Source organism: Triplophysa rosa, linkage group LG12, assembly GCF_024868665.1.
Source record: "Triplophysa rosa linkage group LG12, Trosa_1v2, whole genome shotgun sequence".
In the NCBI taxonomy this organism is placed as follows: domain Eukaryota; kingdom Metazoa; phylum Chordata; class Actinopteri; order Cypriniformes; family Nemacheilidae; genus Triplophysa; species Triplophysa rosa.
The window spans coordinates 18,169,044-18,190,947 of record NC_079901.1 but is presented as its reverse complement, the minus strand read 5'-3'; the positions used below and the strand labels follow the sequence as shown (position 1 = coordinate 18,190,947).

Here is a 21,904-nt window from a genome sequence, read left to right as displayed (position 1 = left end):
TTGCGATAACGGTAAAAATGACGATATAACCATAACGCCATCCACCGCTGTTTTTTGCATCAAGTGATAGTAGCTGCATGTAGTCTAGACCCTCAGAAAAACAAATATTATCAAAAAGTAAAACTTAACCCAAATCAAACAGCTCCTGAAATATACCTACAGTATTTTTGTAAATATAAAATATAATAGTGAGATTCGACTTCAAAAGGTTGTAGTAAAGAAAAGTTAAATGAACTAAAGCTCAATAAACACATCATGTCATACCTAAAACTGTATATATTCTATTGTTGGGTGGAAACGATNTGATCGCATCACGCTGTCAATCACTCTCTCTTGAACTGTGTGAACCTTCTCTTCTCACAGCAACATACACTGAATCTGTCTATGACTCGCGCTACAGAAAGAGAACAGAAAAATGCGGATAAAAGAAATCTAATTAAATAATCCATGCTTTTATACGCTCATAAACGTATTTAAAATAACGTAATACAAACTCGCATTTGTACTGTATGTAAACAGGCAGCAGTGCTGTGGCGCTGTGTCGCTATGAAAGCACATGTGGGCGCGAGCTGCGCACGGGACGCTCCGTTCATCCTGTATATAACAGGCAAGAAATCATATTAAACAATTTGCGCACGCGCGCATAACATCTAACGAATGTTTAAATAAATACTTTTAGCCAAACTAAATGTTGTGGTGTAACGTATTATGACTATCAACGAATACTTAACAAACGAATTAAATAAAACGAAAGTGAAACTAAACATTAACTCGTCTCGAATGGGCGACGTTGACGTCCAACGAGGAGGAGCTACAGATCCAAGCGAGGAGGAGCTACAGATCACATCCAGAGAGGAGGAGCTTCACGTCACGTCCAGCGAGGAGGAGCTACGTAAGGTTCACCTCTATGGGTCGTACTTTAATTTCCTCTCTTTAACTTTTGTCATGTTTCATGACATTGTTTCTATGAGAAACAGTATGACTTACACTATCTGCACCCCTGCTTTCGTCCCCCCACCATAATTAACGCTATTTGTGAATCATATAACATATATAATTCATTAATGTAAAAAAACGCTGATATGGTTTTTGCTTTGCCCTTACAGGTGTGATAAAAAATAAATAAATGATCACCTATTAGCTTGTCTCATCTCGTTTAATTCCTTTTAAATGTAGACTTCTCCACTTCAAAAAATAAAAACGGGGTGTCAATTTGAGTACAAATAGGTAACCTTGTTGTCGACGTAATTTCAAACAGCGGCCACAGTGGCGTAAGGTATGGTGTGTAGAGGATTGACGCTGGAGATAGGGGGTTCTTATTCACCTTTAGCCAAAAATGCTCTTTTACCTAATTCCATTACATATCAGATCAGGAAGGCATTTGTTTTCAATAAAATCAATTTAAACTTAAAATGACCTTTTATTCAAAAAGTTTAGTTTAAGGGTACGTTGGGTATTGGGCTTTATTATCTCAATAAGTTACCATCCTTTTAATTATTTGGATAAATATAATGATTTACACGGTTATTATTTCATAATGTTTAATGCACAACAATACTGAGGTGCAAATAGTATCTGCCACTATTTATAAGTATCAATATAGCATCTAACTCCTATTTACAGTTAATCAAAAGAAAATACAGCTATTTTTGTTAGTGAAAATAGCATATCGCTAAGAAATGCTTCATATTCACTTAGTGTAAAAGAACCTACAGCTATTTAAACTTAGTGTAAATATCATCTGTCACTATTTTCACTTAGTGCAAATAGCCGCTGCCAAATAAAAATGAATGCATGTACACAGTATAGTTGTGAATATACATCTCACCTAAAGGATTTTAGAACACCTGTTCATTCATCATTAATTGCAGATTATCTAATCAACCAATCACATGGCAGTTGCTTCAATGCATTTAGGGGTGTGGTCCTGGTCAAGACAATCTCCTGAACTCCAAACTGAATGTCAGAATGGGAAAGAAAGGTGATTTAAGCAATTTTGAGCGTGGCATGGTTGTTGGTGCCAGACGGGCCGGTCTGAGTATTTCACAATCTGCTCAGTTACTGGGATTTTCACGCACAACCATTTCTAGGGTTTACAAAGAATGGTGTGAAAAGGGAAAAACATCCAGTATGCGGCAGTCCTGTGGGCGAAAATGCCTTGTTGATGCTAGAGGTCAGAGGAGAATGGGCCGACTGATTCAAGCTGATAGAAGAGCAACTTTGACTGAAATAACCACTCGTTACAACCGAGGTATGCAGCAAAGCATTTGTGAAGCCACAACACGCACAACCTTGAGGCAGATGGGCTACAACAGCAGAAGACCCCACCGGGTACCACTCATCTCCACTACAAATAGGAAAAAGAGGCTACAATTTGCACGAGCTCACCAAAATTGGACAGTTGAAGACTGGAAAAATGTTGCCTGGTCTGATGAGTCTCGATTTCTGTTGAGACATTCAAATGGTAGAGTCAGAATTTGGCGTAAACAGAATGAGAACATGGATCCATCATGCCTTGTTACCACTGTGCAGGCTGGTGGTGGTGGTGTAATGGTGTGGGGGATGTTTTCTTGGCACACTTTAGGCCCCTTAGTGCCAATTGGGCATCGTTTAAATGCCACGGCCTACCTGAGCATTGTTTCTGACCATGTCCATCCCTTTATGACCACCATGTACCCATCCTCTAATGGCTACTTCCAGCAGGATAATGCACCATGTCACAAAGCTCGAATCATTTCAAATTGGTTTCTTGAACATGACAATGAGTTCACTGTACTAGAATGGCCCCCACAGTCACCAGATCTCAACCCGATAGAACATCTTTGGGATGTGGTGGAACGGGAGCTTCGTGCCCTGGATGTGCATCCCACAAATCTCATATGAAATGTACCTATCATATGCACTTTAGAAGCTAGACCTTTTGAATAATGCACGTAATAAGCAGTGAGGAAAGGGGTCAAACACCGTATTATATGTAATAACCAGGTAATTTATCTAGTAGTGTAACACTATTTAATTACTTGAGTAAGTAAGCAATGAAAACTCTAAGTAGCTGTTCTTTTCTTGTATCGATTTAGCTACATAATTATTACGCAATATTATAAATTTAAAATATTTTTTCATAAGGTATTTGATATCTAGAGACTAAGAACGGAGGCCAGACAGGTCCGGGTGGCTAGGCGCATCGCTGCAACATGAATTGGTTGATGTATAGATAAGTTCAATCCCTTATCCGCTCTTTCGGGTTTAATTCGCCTACGGTGATATCGCTAGATCGATCGTGCTGCGAACTGAACGAATCATTTGAACTGATTCATTAGCCTATTCAAATGGTTTTGCCCATTGTTCAATTAATGCTTTCAAAAGAATCGACTCAAAAGAATCGATCACTCGGGAATGCCCGTAAAAAGAGACGACAACCTTGAAATAAACAACGCGTTTTATAATAGCATATTTTAAAATGAAGGAACGAAGGAACGTCACACAATGTAAGTTATGTAACGAAGTAAAAGTACAGATTTTCTATTAGAAATGTACTCAAGTAAGAGTAAAAGTAGCACACTATTTAATTTACTTAAAAAGTACATATTTTCCAAAATGTTACTCAAGTAAATGTAACGAAGTAAATGTAAGCGCGTTACTACCCACCTCTGCACATCAAAATTAATATAAAAGAACATAGATACTGTTAAAACTGCTTTAAAACCACATTCGCCTGGCTATTGTGAAGCATATTAGATACAGTTTTCAGGTGAATCTCACCAGAATGTTCATGTCACGTTATACCCCAAAAGAAAAATAATTTTAAAATTCTCATGTAAAAATTATCACAGGACTGTCTATTCTATTCCAGAAAGAGAGCATTCATGTTCAGGATTTTCTAGTCTTGTGGCAGGATCGCTTGTTCCTTGTTTTCCAGTATTTGTTTGCCTCACCTTGCCTTACCCTCGTGTTCCGGATCCCTCATTCCTGTTTGCTGTGGACTTTCCTTTTTTCGTGTTGGACTTATTATTTTGGATTTATTCATCATGTTTGTTTTATTCCCCTTGCGGAAAGTATTTTAGTTTATTTACTTGTTTTGTTTGTGACCGTTTTCCCCATCGTGAGTTTTTTGTTCCTGTTTGTTATTAAAAGTTTATTATTTAACCCTTCACCTGCCTGCGCTTGGGTTCTGTCTCCCGTTGATCGTGACAATTTTAATACACCTAAAACTCCATGACAATACAAAACCATTTACAGAATTAACCCAGATCTACAACACCAGTTAGCTTTTTAAAGGTCAGGATTGTGCAGGCAAGACACACAAATATTTATTTTATCATATACATCCTGCATGAAAAACTCCCATGTCCTGCATTCTCTCAAAGGTGAAAAGGAAGGGAGCCTGGATTTTGTCCTGATCCATGCCACCATCGTAGAAAATGGTGTCAATAAATAGGTCCCGCATTGTTATAGCCAACAAGGAATAATTTACATTTACACTTGCATTTATTCATTTGGAAGACGCTTTTATCCAAAGCGACTTACAAGTAGGAGAGCATACAGTATAAACATTTTGTCAACACGCTAAACAGTACCGTTAGTTTACAAGGCCATTCTACTAGGATTAAAGTAAGCAAAGGAGAGAATGAACAACACGATATATATTTTTTTCTTCTTCAGACAGACAGACAGTTATTGGTCAATGATCATCCTTGTTCATTCTTGTGACCTGTGGTAGGTGAACTTTCCCAGCAAAGTGGGTTCGGTACTCCTTCACCCAGTCAGTGAGCAGAATCTGTTTCATCACAGCCGAGTCCTTTCTGCAAAAGGATAATAATATAATCAAATAAATAAAGATAATGAATAATAATGTCAAGTTTTGCTCAAACACTTATGAAACAGGAAAGGTAATTGCATAAACAAGTCAAACAATACATAAACATTCCCTGTACATACATGGATTCTCATAGCTGTGGTGATCTCCATGACGTCTTTCACAGTTGGGGTGACCTCTATAACTTTTAGATCCTGTTGGATCATTTGTTTGGTGACTGACTGTTGGCTTTATAGAAAAAGTGACAAAACAGTACACTCTATTCCACTGTGCATTATTTATTACAAATGACCTGTATACTGAGAAATGCACACAATGAATATGTTCATTCAAAGTATAGTTAGCAATATCATACCTTGCCAGAGGAAATGCCTGTAGTAACTGATGGCACCACCACCTCCTGATTCAGGCATGTCTAACTAATTAATCAAATATGTCAAGTAAAAGTTTAATTAGTAATTGTCTTTTACTAATTGGCACCGATACTAAATTGCCTTTTCAGTCCATTTTGGTGAACAAATAACCAAAAAATTGATAAAACTCACTGCCGAAAAATCGAAGGGCTTTCCAAGGGTCACATACATGGCGTACTAAAATACAAAACTCTGTGTGCTGAACACTGTATTTGTTAATATAAGATCATATGGTATAGCAATTATGACCACTTACCATTAACATGAATATTCCACAGTCATTCCCTTGAAGCTGAAGTGGTGCACCCTGTTATTTAAGAGTGGAATAAGATCATATTGTACATACAGTGGGCTATATATGAATGTATTATATGATGACATTTCTCTGCTGTTTCTATAATAAAACATAAATTCAATTATTATACAACAATAAATCTGGGGCGGTCACAACAAAAAATTGATCATACTGTATTATACCATGGTCAGTCTCAATACTGGATTCTTATTGGCTGGAAGGTGGTGTGCATTAAAAAAACCGTTTACTGCACATGTAGTTCCAGTCAGTTTGCATAGATACTCACAGTGTCTTTCCAAAATCAATGACAGTTTTAACCTTATTAATTGTGGCAAGACCATGATGTAATACGTGCCTAGGTGTGCATTAAACACTCCTGTTTTCACATCAGTGAGCTTCGCTTCGGGTGGTTCTCCATCTCTATGTCATGCATTAAAATAATTGTATGCACACTTAGACCTGAATTACTCCTTACGTTAAAACAAGCATTGCTAAAATAAGTGGTGTCCACGTGTTAATGCAAATAATATGAAATGAATCGGTTATAACCCAGATAGCAAACTGACTCCGGAACGGATCCGCCCCAGAAGTGTCACAAGCGCCGGAACGGATGCGCAAAACGGGTCCGGAACGGAGTCCACTTGCATGCCGCAGCGGATCGAGAACAAATAAGGATTGCGGATCCGGACCAGATCTGGGGCAGACCAACCCCCGTGTATCCACTGATAAAGCAGCTGATCCGCCACGGATCCGATCAGGACCCGTTTATAAAGCAGTTGATCCGCCACGGATCCGATCTGGTCATTCTGTCTGGATACCTTTCAGATCCCTCATTTAAAACTAGTATTGTGGCCAAAACTAGCTAAAGAAATATTTCAAATCTAATGGACCGACATTGGATAGACTGGATTGCTCTATAATATTTAATATGCCTGCCTTTATTAATAAAACATGATGAAATCATTCAAAACTTGTAAATCAAAATTCAGCCATTTTAGCCAGTAACAATTATTTATGTATACAATTAATAGGTATTACAGAAAATGAAATGCAACCATAAATTGTCCAAAGATTATTTTTTATTTAATGAAAAATGAACCACTTTTTTAATGTAGCTCAAGAAACATTTATTCTTATTAATGTTGCACTGCTTATTTTTGTGTGGAAACTGGGTTTTTTGAAGATGAATAAAAACAAAATAAATAAAACTTAATTTAAAGTAGTAAACTTTATCTCAACTGTTACTACTTAACTGTTAAACGAACACTTCAAAACACAGAAGTTAACTGTGAAACACCGAAACGCTACTGTTGGGTGCTGACAGTGGGACGGCTCCTTGAGTTTCCCCTATCTGCTGCCAAGTTGAACCACCGTATTACGTGTTTTGTAATGTCATCATCAGTGGCGGCACGGGAGACATGGCTCTTTCTCACAGCACCTGTGATACACAAGCAAATTTTCATTAAACAAATTCATGAAATCACATAGGAGATACCAGTTTTTTTTAAGGATACACATAACCACTGTCTTTAAAACAAGAGTGTACAATCTGACATTTATAGGTACACTATGTAACTTTGGAGCTCTAGCCGTTAATAAACAGAACTGCATGGAGTTGTGAACCTCCGTGTTCTTTTTAAGTCTGTAGGCAAAGTTTACATACGTACCTTAAAGATGAAATTCTCCAAAAACAGACCAGTGGCACTTGAATGAGCTGTAAACTGCAAGAGAACACACACGCACAGTACTTAATATGATTTAATATCTTAATATGACATGAAATAATTAGTCTACCAGAACTAAAGTTTACTGATACAAGTGGGTTTTAAACTACGAAGTAGTTTAAAACCTAAAAACTTTAACTTTAAATTATTGGTATGAATCTTTTGAAATTGCACATTTATTACAGTTAAAAGCTGAGTGTGGACCATTATTAGTATTTTGACAAAATAGCTGGCTAAATCAAGTTTAAAACAGTATCAAATCTTACTTTACTCGGTTGTTTGGAAAAGATGAAATACTGCAAGACCAGTGGCACTTGAATGAGCTGTAAGCTGCAAAATAACACACACACAACAGAACACACAGCGCGCACACACACACAACAGAACACAGTATTTAATAGATTTAATATGATATGAAAATGATCTGAAACAACATTACATGGGGAGGTGGAGAATATATGTCAAAATATTAACAAAAGACTCAAACTATACCAGAATTCAGTGTAAAAAAACAGGTAACGTTACGTAGGCCTAACATCAGTTTATCTCGCCTGCTATTTTACTGGAAAGGGGAGAAAACATGCGCTCAGGATTGGATTAAAATCCGATTGAATCACCCCACCTCATAGAAAGATAAAGACATTCGTCCAAAAAGCTTTTACTCAAAAAGTTATTTACCAAATTAATTTTACTCAACGCTAATGACAATGTGCTGAAACTTGGCTTGCAAAAATCACTTCAGAATTAACAAACATCAAGCAAAGCAATCAACATAATGTTACTGGCTACGTAACTGTACAAATAAAGCATATTTTAACTATTCTTACCGTGTTCCGTCCTCACCGACCTGCCAGCTCCAGCGTTTCCACTGTGTGAGGAGATGGATTAAGTGACTGTGACGGTTTAAAAAAGGCGCGTTCGGACAGAGAATTCGCCCAGCGTCAGTTGCGAGTCCGCGAGTTGACAGTCAGTTGTGCGGAGGCGGGGCATATTCTGTGCGTGTGGCCAAATTGAATCTGAGAGTACAGCGGACCAGCGACTTGTGAAGTGCGGTCCGCCACCGGAGTCGTCTATTGGTAATAGCACAAACAGAGGTACTGGAAACAAAACTTAAAAATGCTTCGCTGAACCACAAATTAGCCTACATGTATTTAGGTGTTTGACGCTAGCGTCAACTTATGCACGATTACACATTCAAGCACATTCACATTCATTTTATGTTTGAAAGTTCAGTGTTTGCATTCTGCCATTACCTCAAATTGTCTGTGACTGTCCGCCATCTTTCCAAATTGTGTGAGAGCCCCTCCTCGCTGGACTGTGCTCCTCCTGTTGGACTCTAGCAGGAGGAGCTACGAATAAGCTCCACCCATTTCTCTGCAGCGAGTAGCCACAGTATGTTCGGACGCACCGTTCACTTAAAAGATATTGAACCGGTTTCAAATGAACGATTCGTCCGCGGCCCGAACTGAAAGCATCAATCATTCATCAGGCACGATGTCAGCGAGCAGCGGCATAATAACATTTGGTTTTACAAACCAGTAAAGAATTTATCGACAGTGCGCTTAAAAGGAAACTTTTTGCAACAAAACTTTCTCCGAAACCTGTGGGACAACATCCAATTTTGTAAGAAACCTGCAAAGGCATCACAAAGAGAGGTAAGTTAATGCCATGTTTCAGAGTTAGCATTGCATTTGAATATTTTTAGAAAGTAGTTAAAGGAGTTTAAAAAGTAGGGCTTAAAGATAAAATTGATACGTATTTTTATTGTCATTGCGATATGAACATGTTATTNTTGATGCCATGATTTATATTTGTAGTAAAACTACCACAAATTGCATTGTCTTTAGTAACCATACATTAACCATGATATTTGGAGTACAACTATGGTAATACACTTTTAATGTAATAAAACCACGGTACGTTTGAAAAGGATTTTAGAAACCATATCAAACAACTAAAATAAATATTATTTAATCTTATATTTAAATTACACGTTGCTATTTTGTATCTTTAAAAAACTGATTTTCAATGTAACTATATCTGTATTGACATAAGTGCTGATGTTCCTGCTAATACACCAAAATAAAAAAAATGATTTTCACTTATAATTTCAAAGCCAGTCTGCACTCGTCACGTCAGTTCTGTTTTTCTCTGGTCTATTCATTCATCAGCGTGAGGGATGATGGAAAAACACCACCGGTCAACAGTGAAAGAGTGAACGAGTGCAAAATAACGCTTTTGTTTACTGTGTTCGAGTGCAGACAGGGGGAGCACGTGCTTTTACACACCAGAGTCACATTTAGTTTCATTTCAGTGCCGTGTGCAAAGCGAGTGACAAACTTTTGCATTAACACCTCGTTGAATTGATAAATAAAGCATATCTAACAACAAGCATTTGCAGAAAATGTATTTATTATAAAGTAGCGTTAGTCCAAAATCTTTAATAACACATACGTTTAGGAATGCGCAGTATATTAACATGCTACTTTTTGGAGCGTGACAACAAGGAAATTCCTTCACGCATTAAATTATTTCATCTCGTAAACAGATTCTCATTAATATTCAGTGGCGTGGACATGGAAGCTATATATAACCGTATAAACACATTTCTCACACATATTTTGTCACATTGTTCTAACGGGGTGGGCGTGGTGGTTCTTGATTGTTCGATGGTTTGCTCCCATGAATGAGTAACGCCGTGTGCATGCTCTGGTGGGCGTGCTTTTGCGCTCGTCCCGCACCCTGGGATGTATAAAAGCACAACAGTGTGAACTGACTGGTATCACAATTAAGTGAAGCGATACAGCAAAGAAGTCTTCGGGAATTTTACGGATATTCGTGAGGGAAAATGGATCCTTGTGATTGCTCAAAGAGTAAGTACTTCGTGCTTCATCTAGATCCATATATTCGTTGTATTGTTTTTTAAAATTAAAAACATTTACGTTTTTCTCTCTACAATGTTTTAAATGGTTTCTTCATTTGTGTAATCTCTTTGCAGCTGGAACTTGCAACTGCGGTGCCACCTGCAAGTGTACTAACTGCCAGTGTACAACCTGCAAGAAGAGTAAGTTGTTTTACATTTAATGACGGAGACTGTCTTAACCATTTGTTTCTACGTTTTAACTAATTTAATCTTTAATTTCTGTTATAGGTTGCTGTTCTTGCTGCCCATCTGGCTGCAGTAAGTGCGCCTCAGGCTGCGTATGTAAGGGCAATTCCTGTGACTCCAGCTGTTGTCAATGAGGAGGTCAACGCGGCGTTTCCTACAATGTGAACCTTGTCATCGTCGTGCATTGCCTTATTAATGATGTCTTTTACGAGATGATAAATTGCCTCCAGTTACTGTCAAATCTGTTTCACTGATTTGTACTGCTATAAAAGAATTTCACTTGATGGATGCTCTTTATAAATGTAACCTTTCGCACTGTCTCAAATATATAAATGTAAGCAGTTCTTGGCGTGTTGTAGCTTCATTTCAATGCGTGTCAGTCCTTGAAAAGTTGTAAGTGCGTGCAGGTTGGCATACCTACACCACATTCTTAGACATAAATCTTCCGTGTAGACTGCAGTTTTATCAAAAGTTTGGAGTGAGATCACATTCTCTCAAGGTTTTCTAGCAGTTCAATTTTACTTATAATTGACCAGCACAAATAAAAATTATACCAATTGGTAAATCTGATGAAAGCTAGACAAATGAATCCAAATAAAATAAATGGTAGTTTATATTTTTTCATTATCAAAAATAAATTTGGCCCCAAACAAGCGGTGCTCAATGTGCATACTGTACACATACAGCAGGATTGCAGAACTTTCAAACAGTGTGCAAAACATAACTTAAATGTAAACCATTGCTCTGCTTTAAGAGATGTAGTCTTAGCATAGCTGAAAAGAACATTAATACAGGAAAATCTGTAATAAAATACATCTCTAGGATTTTTCTTAGTTTTAGGTACCCGAAATCTAAGGTAACGCATTACATGTGCACTGTCATTTATATAAATTGACTTCAAATACTTCTATTTAATCAGTTATTCCAACCAATAAGAATAATGGGAAACTAAAGACAGTAAATGTTATCAACATTAACAAAAGCCACCTTTAAACTGCAGTAGCATGGAATGTATTTTTATGAATGTTATTTAATTGTAATTTAAAGTGTAAGTTATACATTCAACATAAATGATGAAAAAGACCAAAACAAACAGATCTCATCCCCATTGACTCCCATAGTGTTTATTTTCCCAACTATGGCAGTCAATGGGGGATGAGATCTGTCTGGTACTGACATTCTTCCAAATACCTTCTTTTGTGTTTAGCAGAACAAAGAAAGTCAGACAGGTTTGGAACAATCTGAGGGTGAGTAAATGATGACAGCATTTTCATTTTTGGGTGAACTGTCCCTTTAAGGCTGATGTCTTTGAGTCATGAAAGCATATTCATGTCAAGTACATGTCATAAATATAAAAAGGCACTGCGAGATTTAAAGAAAAAAAAAACATTATTGTTGCTTTTTTATTGATTTTTTATTATTATTATACATTAAAATCGTCTTTTGCATGTCATATTCTTAGAGGTTAGGCACACAAACTGTTTATGAGTAATTATAGCCTATTGCAGTTTTTCATTAGTACGTCTTCACATTGTCTCTTAGCAGCATGAAAAAGAAACGTTTATTTAATCTGGGAATAAACAGAAAGCGAGCGAAAAAAGTCATTTACATCAGTTATAATCTCGCGTTATAAAGGATAAAACGGACTGCATGAAACTCCCGTTATAATAAATGATTTAGTGAGAGCCGAAGCCGCAACAGAACTCTTCTAAACTGGTGACTCACCTAAACTTCTGATTGGTCAATTCGTTCATTTGCTGTCTATGATTGGTTGTGATGCTCAGCGCCCTGAGTAAAACACGGAAAAAGTCGTTGATGCACTGGTCCGTGATCGGATGTGAACCTAATGCTGTAACGGACACGTTTCGTTCATCTTCACATTTCATTTGCCTCGTCTATTAATTGTATATAGCGGGACGATTTATCCCTTTTTTCTCAGCGTGAGAAATACAAGGTGTGGTGTGTGAGCGTGTGAACAGGATGAAATGCGTGTGTCTCACGGTGAATGCGTGAGACGTGAGAGCCCTGAGACTGTGATAAACATCAAGAGACCCAGTTCTAATACACTTGAACATATGAACAATTTACAACCTTAAAATTAGTAAAAAATACGTTACTATTTTCGTTAAAGGGTATTCTTTAAAGTACTTAAGAGTTTTGTTACTGAAGAGCCCAAGATATTAGCTATGCACAGATTTGTGAATAAAGTTCGACAGACTCGCAGGGGATTCTGGGAAAACCTTTTTGAGCCAATGAGCGCTCGCGCTGTATGGAACCCGGGATTTCACGAGGTGGATGTGTTTAGCACAGAAGCAAAACTGGAGATTGTCTTTTACGTGCTTTAAGGATTTACATTCAGTGAGGTAGGTCGTAATATTTTCGTTGATTTCGGTGCTGTCAGCACCTCATGTGATGTTAGCTTACTAGCGAGTACCATTCATTTTACTAATGCTATTATTTATAGTTAAGTTATATATATATTTTACTGTAAGCTAAGTAGTGATGTTGAACATTGCATCGTTGTTTAAAATGAACCTTCATTATAAAACTTTCGATTCGATAATATCTGGTGTTTTATTCATTGGATGTGTTCATGTCACAAGTCTCAGACATCACACATTTATCATGACAACTGTAATTGTCACAAAATAATAAAATATGTAATAAAGTCACTACTCTCCACAAAGTAACTGCTATAAGTTTAGCATTGTAAGAAAGTTTTAGAAAATTGTAGTAAAAATTAGGGCTGAAACGATTCCTCGAGTAACTCGAGTAATTCGAGTACAAAAAATCATCGAGGCAATTTTTGTTGCCTCGAAGCCTCGTTTAATCCATTTAACTACAGTACACACGGAGCACTGCGTTTCCCCACGGACCGTTATTACTGACGCACAGCCCGCTAAACTCTATTCATGTTACAGGGCTCTCAAGTCTCACGCATTCACCGTGAGACACACGCATTTCAGTTTTTTCACACGTATTTCTCATGCTGATACATAAGTGATAGCTTATTGAAACGGCGAACTGNGATTCCTCGAGTAACTCGAGTAATTCGAGTACAAAAAATCATCGAGGCAATTTTTGTTGCCTCGAAGCCTCGTTTAATCCATTTAACTACAGTACACACGGAGCACTGCGTTTCCCCACGGACCGTTATTACTGACGCACAGCCCGCTAAACTCTATTCATGTTACAGGGCTCTCAAGTCTCACGCATTCACCGTGAGACACACGCATTTCAGTTTTTTCACACGTATTTCTCATGCTGATACATAAGTGATAGCTTATTGAAACGGCGAACTACTATTTTACTTAGTTTTAGTCTATTTTGCGAGTGAAACTTGTTTTCCGGCTGTATTGAGTCCATAAAACTAGATGCGGGCTTGTGGACGCAGAATCATGTTATTTACACATGCATCTGTCTGTTCTGCGTGTCTGAGTGAATGAACTGCACAGTTTAACGTGCTACACTCGTGATGCTCATGCATTTGTCTGCGCTTTATGAGGACATGAACACATGAACTTAATCTCCAGAGTTGCTCTGAGAGTTTATTTCAGAACATTTTACTGAGTGACGCTAACACACTAAAAAATAAGCGTCTTCCGACGACCTGCCAAAATAAAAGTCCGGTTAACTCAGTATTTTTATGTGGACAAATATATTACCATTTAATTGTAAAAAAAGAAACTAAAACTAATTTGGATAAACTAAATGCATCATGCATGAGCTGAAGTTAGTTGTTTACCTTTGATATTATTCTTTCTATTTTTATTAATGTTTCTTATTTATACATTTGTATTAGGCCTATATATATATAATATTATATATGGGCCTAATGGTTAGAGAGTCGGACTCGTGACAAGAAGGTTGCCGGTTCGATTCCCAGGGCCGGCAGGTAACGACTGAGGTGCCCTTGAGCAAGGCACCTTACCCCTACTTGCTCCCCGGGCAGCTGCAGTGATAGCTGCCCACTGCTCCGGGTGTACATGTGTTCACCACTTGCTGTGCGTGTGTTCACGACTCTCTGGATAGGTTAAAAGCAGAGGTCACATTTCGGGTATGGGTCACCATATCTGACTAATAGGTCACTTTCACTTTACACAAAAGCCTCTAGGGAAGCAAATAGCCTCTAGACGCGCACACACACATTCCAATTCCAATATTGCATTTTGAATGTAATAAATGGGTTTAGTTTTCACAGATATTAATGTAGGCAATTTCAGCAATAAATATATTAATGTTTCTAAAAAGGAAACAAATTAGTTGTTCATTTTAAGAGACGTGTCTATTTTCTCTTGTATATTTAGTATTGCTCTTTAATAAAGAAAAGGTACTGTTAGGTTTTAGTTCCCCACAAAATATAAATATAGCCTATTGTATGCAACACCATATAGAGAAGGGGACCAACATTCTTTGTCATGTTGTTTGTTAGGTTATAAACAGACCTTACACATTTTGGTCCATCCAGTTTCTATACCTTATTTGGTTGTAACAGGTGTCTTATTGTGCACTTTATAAGGATGTGTCTTCCATATAGTTTCTGTACCCTATTTGGTTGTAACAGGTGTCTTATTGTGCACTACATAAAGATCTGTCTTCCCTGAAATAAATGAGTTCAAAAGCTTGATGCCTCTTGATGCCTTTTGATGTCTTGTTTTTGTGCTCCCAGATCTGCAGAAGAATTCTCTCACAACATCCAACGTATTTCTGATTTGATTTTAAAGGTGATCCAAAACACAGAAAGAAACTTAGTGTTCAAAAGGAACCTAGAAGTTTTACAGGTACTTATTATCCGAATACCCGATTAATCAATGGAAAATCAGTAGAATACTCGATTACTAAAATAATCAATAGCCCTAGTAAAAATGTTTTAGTTTAGTTTTTCCTTTTGTTTTGATGACAGATGTGGCGAATATCAGTTGACACTTTTTGCTTTTGACAGACTCTTTTAGCCATTATTATTCATGATATGGATTATGTCTCATGTAACAATTTGCTTCTATTATTTTTATAGCATTTCTTACAATATATACCTTTTCAAAGCAGCGTTGCATTAATGTCAGTGTCTTTAGACCCAAGTTTATAGAAAGCAAAAAAGCTTTATAAAATGGTCACGAATTGAAAAGAAATACCTTGAGAGGAATTAGACCTGGTTGAGCCCTTTCTTCTCTGGCAATAAATTGATGTCAATGATATATTGCTTGCGTATGTTAGATATGTATGACACACGTAATGTATATTAAATAATGTGTGGTTATCTTCATCTCATAACCTCAGGACTAGGGATGGGCGATATGGCCCTAAAACTCTATCACGATAATTCCTGGTATTTGTTGCGATAACGATAAAAATGACGATATATCCATAACGCCATCCACCGCTGTTTTTTGGTCAAGTGATAGTAGCTGCATGTAGTCTAGACCCTCAGAAAAACAAATATTATCAAAAAGTAAAACTTACCCCAAATCAAACAGCTCCTAAAATATACCTACAGTTTTTTGTAAATATAAAATATAATAGTGAGATTCGACTTCAAAAGGTTGTAGTAAAGAAAAGTTAAATGAACTAAAGCTCAATAAACACATCATGTCATACCTAAAACTGTATATATTCTATTGTTGGGTGGAAACGATCGATCGCATCAGCTGTCAATCACTCTCTCTTGAACTGTGTGAACCTTCTCTTCTCACAGCAACATACACTGAATCTGTCTATGACTCGCGCTACAGAAAGAGAACAGAAAAATGCGGATAAAAGAAATCTAATTAAATAATCCATGCTTTTATACGCTCATAAACGTATTTAAAATAACGTAATACAAACTCGCATTCGTACTGTATGTAAACAGGCAGCAGTGCTGTGCGCGCTGTGTCGCTATGAAAGCACATGTGGGCGGAGCTGCGCACGGGACGCTCCGTTCATCCTGTATATAACAGGCAAGAAATCTATTAAACAATTTGCGCACGCGCGCATAACATCTAACGAATGTTTAAATAAATACTTTTAGCCAAACTAAATGTTGTGGTGTAACGTATTATGACTATCAACGAATACTTAACAAACGAATTAAATAAAACGAAAGTGAAACTAAACATTAACTCGTCTCGGATGGGCGGACGTTAGACTTCCAACGAGGAGGAGCTACAGATCCAACGAGGAGGAGCTACAGATCACATCCAGAGAGGAGCTCTCACGTCACGTCCAGCGAGGAGGAGCTACGTAAGGTTCACCTCTATGGGTCGTACTTTAATTTCCTCTCTTTAACTTTTGTCACGTTTTCATGACATTGTTTCTATGAGAAACAGTATGACTTACAATATCTGCACCCCTGCTTTCGTCCCCCCACCATATTAAGCTATTTGTGAATCATATAACATATATAATTCATTAATGTAAAAAAACGCTGATATGGTTTTTGCTTTGCCCTTACAGGTGTGATAAAAAATAAATAAAATGATCACCTATTAGCTTGTCTCATCTCGTTTATTCCTTTTAAATGTAGACTCCACTTCAAAAAATAAAACGGGGTGTCAATTTGAGTACAAATAGGTAACCTTGTTGTCGACTAATTTCAAACAGCGCACAGTGGCGTAAGGTATGGTGTGTAGAGGATTGACGCTGGAGATAGGGGGTTCTTATTCACCTTTAGCCAAAAATGCTCTTTTACCTATTCCATTACATATCAGATCAGGAAGGCATTTGTTTTCAATAAAATCAATTTAAACTTAAAATGACCTTTATTCAAAAAGTTTAGGTTAAGGTACGTTGGGTATTGGGCTTTATTATCTCAATAAATTACCATCCTTTTAATTATTTGGATAAATATAATGATTTACACGGTTATTATTTCATAATGTTTAATGCACAACAATACTGAGGTGCAAATAGTATCTGCCACTATTTATAAGTATCAATATAGCATCTAACCCTATTTACAGTTAATCAAAAGAAAATACAGCTATTTTTGGTTAGTGTAAATAGCATATCGCTAAGAAATGCTTCCATATTCACTTAGTGTAAACAGAACCTACAGCTATTTAAACTTAGTGTAAATATCATCTGTCACTATTTTCACTTAGTGCAAATAGCCGCTGCCAAATAAAAATGAATGCATGTACAGCAGTATAGTTTGAATATTCATGTATAATAATATATTTATGTCATTTGTTGAATGTCTGTACTAGAAGCTTCAACACCAGAAATTCTTGTGTGTGCAAGCACACTGGCAATAAAGCTCATTCTGTTTATTCTGTACATTTGAAGAATATTCAATGTATAATCATAAATCTTAGAATAGTATAAAATATATAAATGTACAACTGATAATTAAGAATTTAAAGAATCATAAGACTGTTATGTTTCCAACAGTTCTGCGCGTCAGGTCCAGGTGCATAACCCTTTAGACGGTAGTGTGAGTAGCCAAAATCTTTACTCAAGTAAAAGTACAAGTAACTAGAGAAATTGTTACTCAAGTAAAAGTAAAAGTCACTATTTTAAAAATTACTTGGTAAAAGTAAAAAAGTATGCAATGAAAAAACTACTCAAGTAGCTAGTTACTTAGTTACTTTGTATCTGATTATATAGGCCTACTACATAAAATTAATATTAACGCCAATATTTAATATTAATTTAATATATTTTTATATCATAACAGATATCTTTGCAATATACTAGAGAGTAAAGAATGCAACACAGAAGAGACAGCATTTCTGTAAATTCATTAGTCCTGATGTCAATGTAGTTTCCAACTTATTTAGAATAATAGACCATTTCAACTAAAGCATAACTAAACTCAGAGCATTTCCTAATGATCTAGAACACGCAGTGCTCTCTAAATGAAATACACATTTGAACAAAGCTCATGTTTTCTCGTGTTGTGTCACGTGTGTGTTGTGAAACGCTCTTACTTGTAAACAAACAGTAAACAGTGAACCACACGCCCATCAACAAGTTTCTTCCTTCTGTTCTTCAAATGTAATTTCTGCAAGCCCACGTCTCTGTGCTGACAGGTAACGCGCATGTTGCTGTGTCTGACGAACAGGTCGCGCGGGTGCGCGCATATGGCGGGCATTTATCATTGCTGGCAAACAATATGACACATTTGCAGTTTTGATTGTATAGATATAGATTAATATCCACCTCATCCAACGCTCTTTGTGTTCTGCGTGTTCTTAAGTTTCGCGCTACGAGGAGTGAGTAATCCTGCTTCAGATGATTCAGATCGTGCTGCGAACTGAACAAATCATTTGAACTGATTCATTAGCCTATTCAAATGGTTTTCCCATTGTTCAATTAATGCTTTCAAAGAATCGACTCAAAAGAATCGATCACTCGGGAATGCCCGTAAAAAGAGACACAACCTTGAAATAAACAAGCGTTTTAAAAAGCATATTTTAAAATGAAGGAGAAGGAACGTCACGCAATGTAAGTTATGTAACGGAGTAAAAGTACAGATTTTCTATTAAAATTTACTCAAGTAAGAGTAAAAGTACACACTTTTAATTTTACTTAAAAAGTACATATTTTCCAAAATGTTACTCAAGTAAATGTAACGAAGTAAATGTAGCGCGTTACTACCCACCTCTGGATCTACACACCAGTTAGCTTTTTAAAGGTCAGGATTGTGCAGGCAAGACACACAAATATTTATTTTATCATATACATCCTGCATGAAAAACTCCATGATCATAGAAAATGGTGTCAATAAATAGGTCCCGCATTGTTATAGCCAACAAGGAATAATTTACATTTACATTTGCATTTATTCATTTGGCAGACGCTTTTATCCAAAGCGACTTACAAGTAGGAGAGCATACAGTATAAACATTTTGTCAACACGCTAAACAGTACCGTTAGTTTACAAGGCCATTCTACTAGGATTAAAGCTGGAGTAAGCAAAGGAGAGAATGAACAACAAGATACATATATATTTTTTTTATACAGACAGACAGACAGACAGACAGACAGTTATTGGTCAATGATCATCCTCGTTCATTCTTGTGACCTGTGGAAGGTGAACTTTCCCAGCAAAGTGGGTTCGGTACTCCTTCACCCAGTCACAGTGAGCAGAATCTGTTTCATCACAGCCGAGTCCTTTCTGCAAAAAGATAATAATATAATCAAATAAATAAAGATAATGAATAATAATGTCAAGTGTTGCTCAAACACTTATGAAACAGGAAAGGTAATTGCATAAACAAGTCAAACAATACATAAATATTCCCTGTACATACATCGATTCTCATAGCTGAGGTGATCTCCATGACGTCTGGCACAGATGGGGTGACCTCCATAACGTTTAGATCCAGTTGGATCATTGGTTTGGTGACTGACTGTTGGCTTTATAGAAAAAGTGACAAAACAGTACACTCTATTCCACTGTGCATTATTTATTACAAATGACCTGTATACTGAGAAATGCACACAATGAATATCTTCATTCAAAGTATAGTTAGCAATATCATACCTTGCCAGAGGAAATGCCTGTAGTAACTGATGGCACCACCACCTCCTGATTCAGGCATGTCAAACTAATTAATAAAACATGTCAAGTAAAAAGTCATAATAATTCTCATTAATTGTCATTAATAATTGTCTTTTACTAATTGGCACCGATACTAAATTGTCTTTTCAGTCCATTTTGGTGAACAAATAACCAAAAAATTGATAAAACTCACTGCCGAAAAGGGCTTTCCAAGGGTCACATACATGGCGTACTAAAATACAAAATCAAAACTCTGTGTGTGCTAAACACTGCATTTGTTAAGATCAGAAACAATGGTATAGCAATTATGAACACTTACCATCAACATGAATATTCCACAGTCATTCCCTTGAAGCTGAAGTGGTGCACCCTGTTATTAGAGAATGGAATAAGATCATATTGTACATACAGTGGGCTATATAGTGTACTATGAATGTATTATATGATGACATTTCTCTGCTGTTTCTATAATAAAACATAAATTCAGTTATTATACAACAATAAATCTGGGGCAGTCACAACAAAAAAATTGATCATACTGTATTATACCATGGTCAGTCTCAATACTGGATTCTTATTGGCTGGAAGGTGGTGTGCATTAAAACCTCCTCCTCGCTGGACATGTGCTCCTCCTTGTTGGACATCTAGCAAGGAGGAGCTACGAATAAGCTCCACCCATTTTCTCTGCAGCGAGTAGCCTCTCCACTTATGAGCTGTGAATGGGTCTCACAAAGAAATACGTCATCAACTAGAATTTATCGTTTATATCGCGGGAAGACTAATTCTTATCGTGTGGGGAATTTCTACCGGTATATCGCAAATGATATAATATCGCCCATCCCTACTCAGGACAATATTTGTTTCATAAATTTACTGCAGAGATGTGGTCTTTCAGAAACTATAAACTCTTTACTTTGCTTTATTACCCCCAAATCATAGGGAAATACCAATTAGACTATTATGACTAGTGCCGACTATAGCTGTATGACAAATACATTTACACACAAAAAAACCATTACATTTACCTTGCCTGCTTGTGTGGCTGCGGTGAGGCATGGATGAACCCCATCATACTTTCCAACAGTAACCATTCGAGGGTTAATCTTATGGTTTAACTTGAGCGTGAAGATCGGCACTAACATGGTGACACAGCTCCAAAGCAAATATGCTTCAATAGACGAATCTATGTCAATATAATAAACATAGCTTACTGAAATGGGTAATTAACAAGTGTTTACAGATTAGATCCAGATCTGTTCGATCTATACTCTATAGAATATATTAGAAAAACACAAGAAAAAAACGTCTTCTCTCCATTCGCCCATCTAACTACTCTTCTCTCTTGGTAATAGAATAAACAGCTTACCGTGCTACTGCTCGCTTGGGCTTCCGTTGCCCAGCAACAGCGGGCAGCTTGTCACAGCATTATCAAGCCACTTTTGCTAGCATGCTACTCTACTAATCCTTTAAGCAGTGATGTATAAAGTACCTAAAAGCAATACTTGAGTAAAAGTACAAATATCTTGCCAGAAAATTACTTTGGTAGAAGTGAAAGTAACCTTTTAGAATATGACTTGAGTAAAAGTCTTAAAGTAACAGATAAATATTGTACTTAAGTATCAAAAGTACTTTTTATATTAAATCTACTTATTTAAAGTAAAGTTGTAGCAAATGTTTTTATATTTTTAGCATAAAAATGGTGCTTTTTTGCCAAATTGCTAAACTATCAAAATTCAAGTTCAGAAACCACATCTTTACAACTTATAACTTTATAAAAGGGTAGATCCCTCCCACCCACTCCAATATTATCCCTCTAAGAGAACAACTTGGAACAAAATCAGAACAAATCTGTCTGGCCCTTACTTTCTTTCCTTGCATTTCTCTCACAGTAACAACACAGTCATTTGATCATTCATTGAAACTGAAAAAAATGCTGTTTATCTTTAAAAGCAGCAACACATTAAAACCTTGTGTTGAAATGAACCGCGGAGAGCACCTTTTTGCACTTGCACATTGAGCTTTAACCAATGATTAGTTCAGCATTGTCATGGTGACCGGATCAC

The 21,904-nt window shown here is 36.8% G+C and overlaps 2 protein-coding genes and 2 long non-coding RNA genes across 5 annotated transcripts in view; 2 read left to right on the top strand and 2 right to left on the bottom strand.

Annotated features, from left to right (window-relative positions):
- Positions 1-5,018: 5,018 nt before the first annotated feature.
- LOC130562726 (uncharacterized) lies at positions 5,019-8,529 on the bottom strand. The gene is made up of 3 exons (XR_008964009.1): positions 8,502-8,529; positions 5,486-5,536; positions 5,019-5,235 (listed from the first exon to the last, which is right to left on the bottom strand). It is a non-coding gene; the product is annotated as an uncharacterized LOC130562726 (long non-coding RNA).
- On the bottom strand, positions 6,752-8,165 carry LOC130562725 (uncharacterized). 2 transcript variants are annotated; one of them, XR_008964007.1, is made up of 4 exons: positions 8,076-8,165; positions 7,515-7,578; positions 7,192-7,245; positions 6,752-6,962 (listed from the first exon to the last, which is right to left on the bottom strand). It is a non-coding gene; the product is annotated as an uncharacterized LOC130562725 (long non-coding RNA). The 2 variants fall into 2 exon arrangements; XR_008964008.1 differs by lacking the exon at positions 8,076-8,165 and having other exon boundaries at positions 7,515-7,611.
- Positions 8,530-9,989: 1,460 nt separating the features above from the next.
- On the top strand, positions 9,990-10,701 carry LOC130562724 (metallothionein). Its single transcript, XM_057347936.1, has 3 exons — positions 9,990-10,121; positions 10,247-10,312; positions 10,400-10,701. Exons 1-3 carry the CDS (start codon positions 10,097-10,099, stop codon positions 10,489-10,491), a joined length of 183 nt encoding a protein of 60 aa, XP_057203919.1. The 5' UTR covers positions 9,990-10,096; the 3' UTR covers positions 10,492-10,701.
- Positions 10,702-12,700: 1,999 nt separating this feature from the next.
- nup93 (nucleoporin 93) overlaps positions 12,701-21,904 on the top strand; it is a 32,390-nt gene continuing 23,186 nt past the window's right edge. Inside the window, exon 1 of the mRNA XM_057347920.1 lies at positions 12,701-12,724. The gene's annotated coding sequence lies outside the window, so the exon portion shown is untranslated. The remainder of the gene's footprint in view (positions 12,725-21,904) is intronic.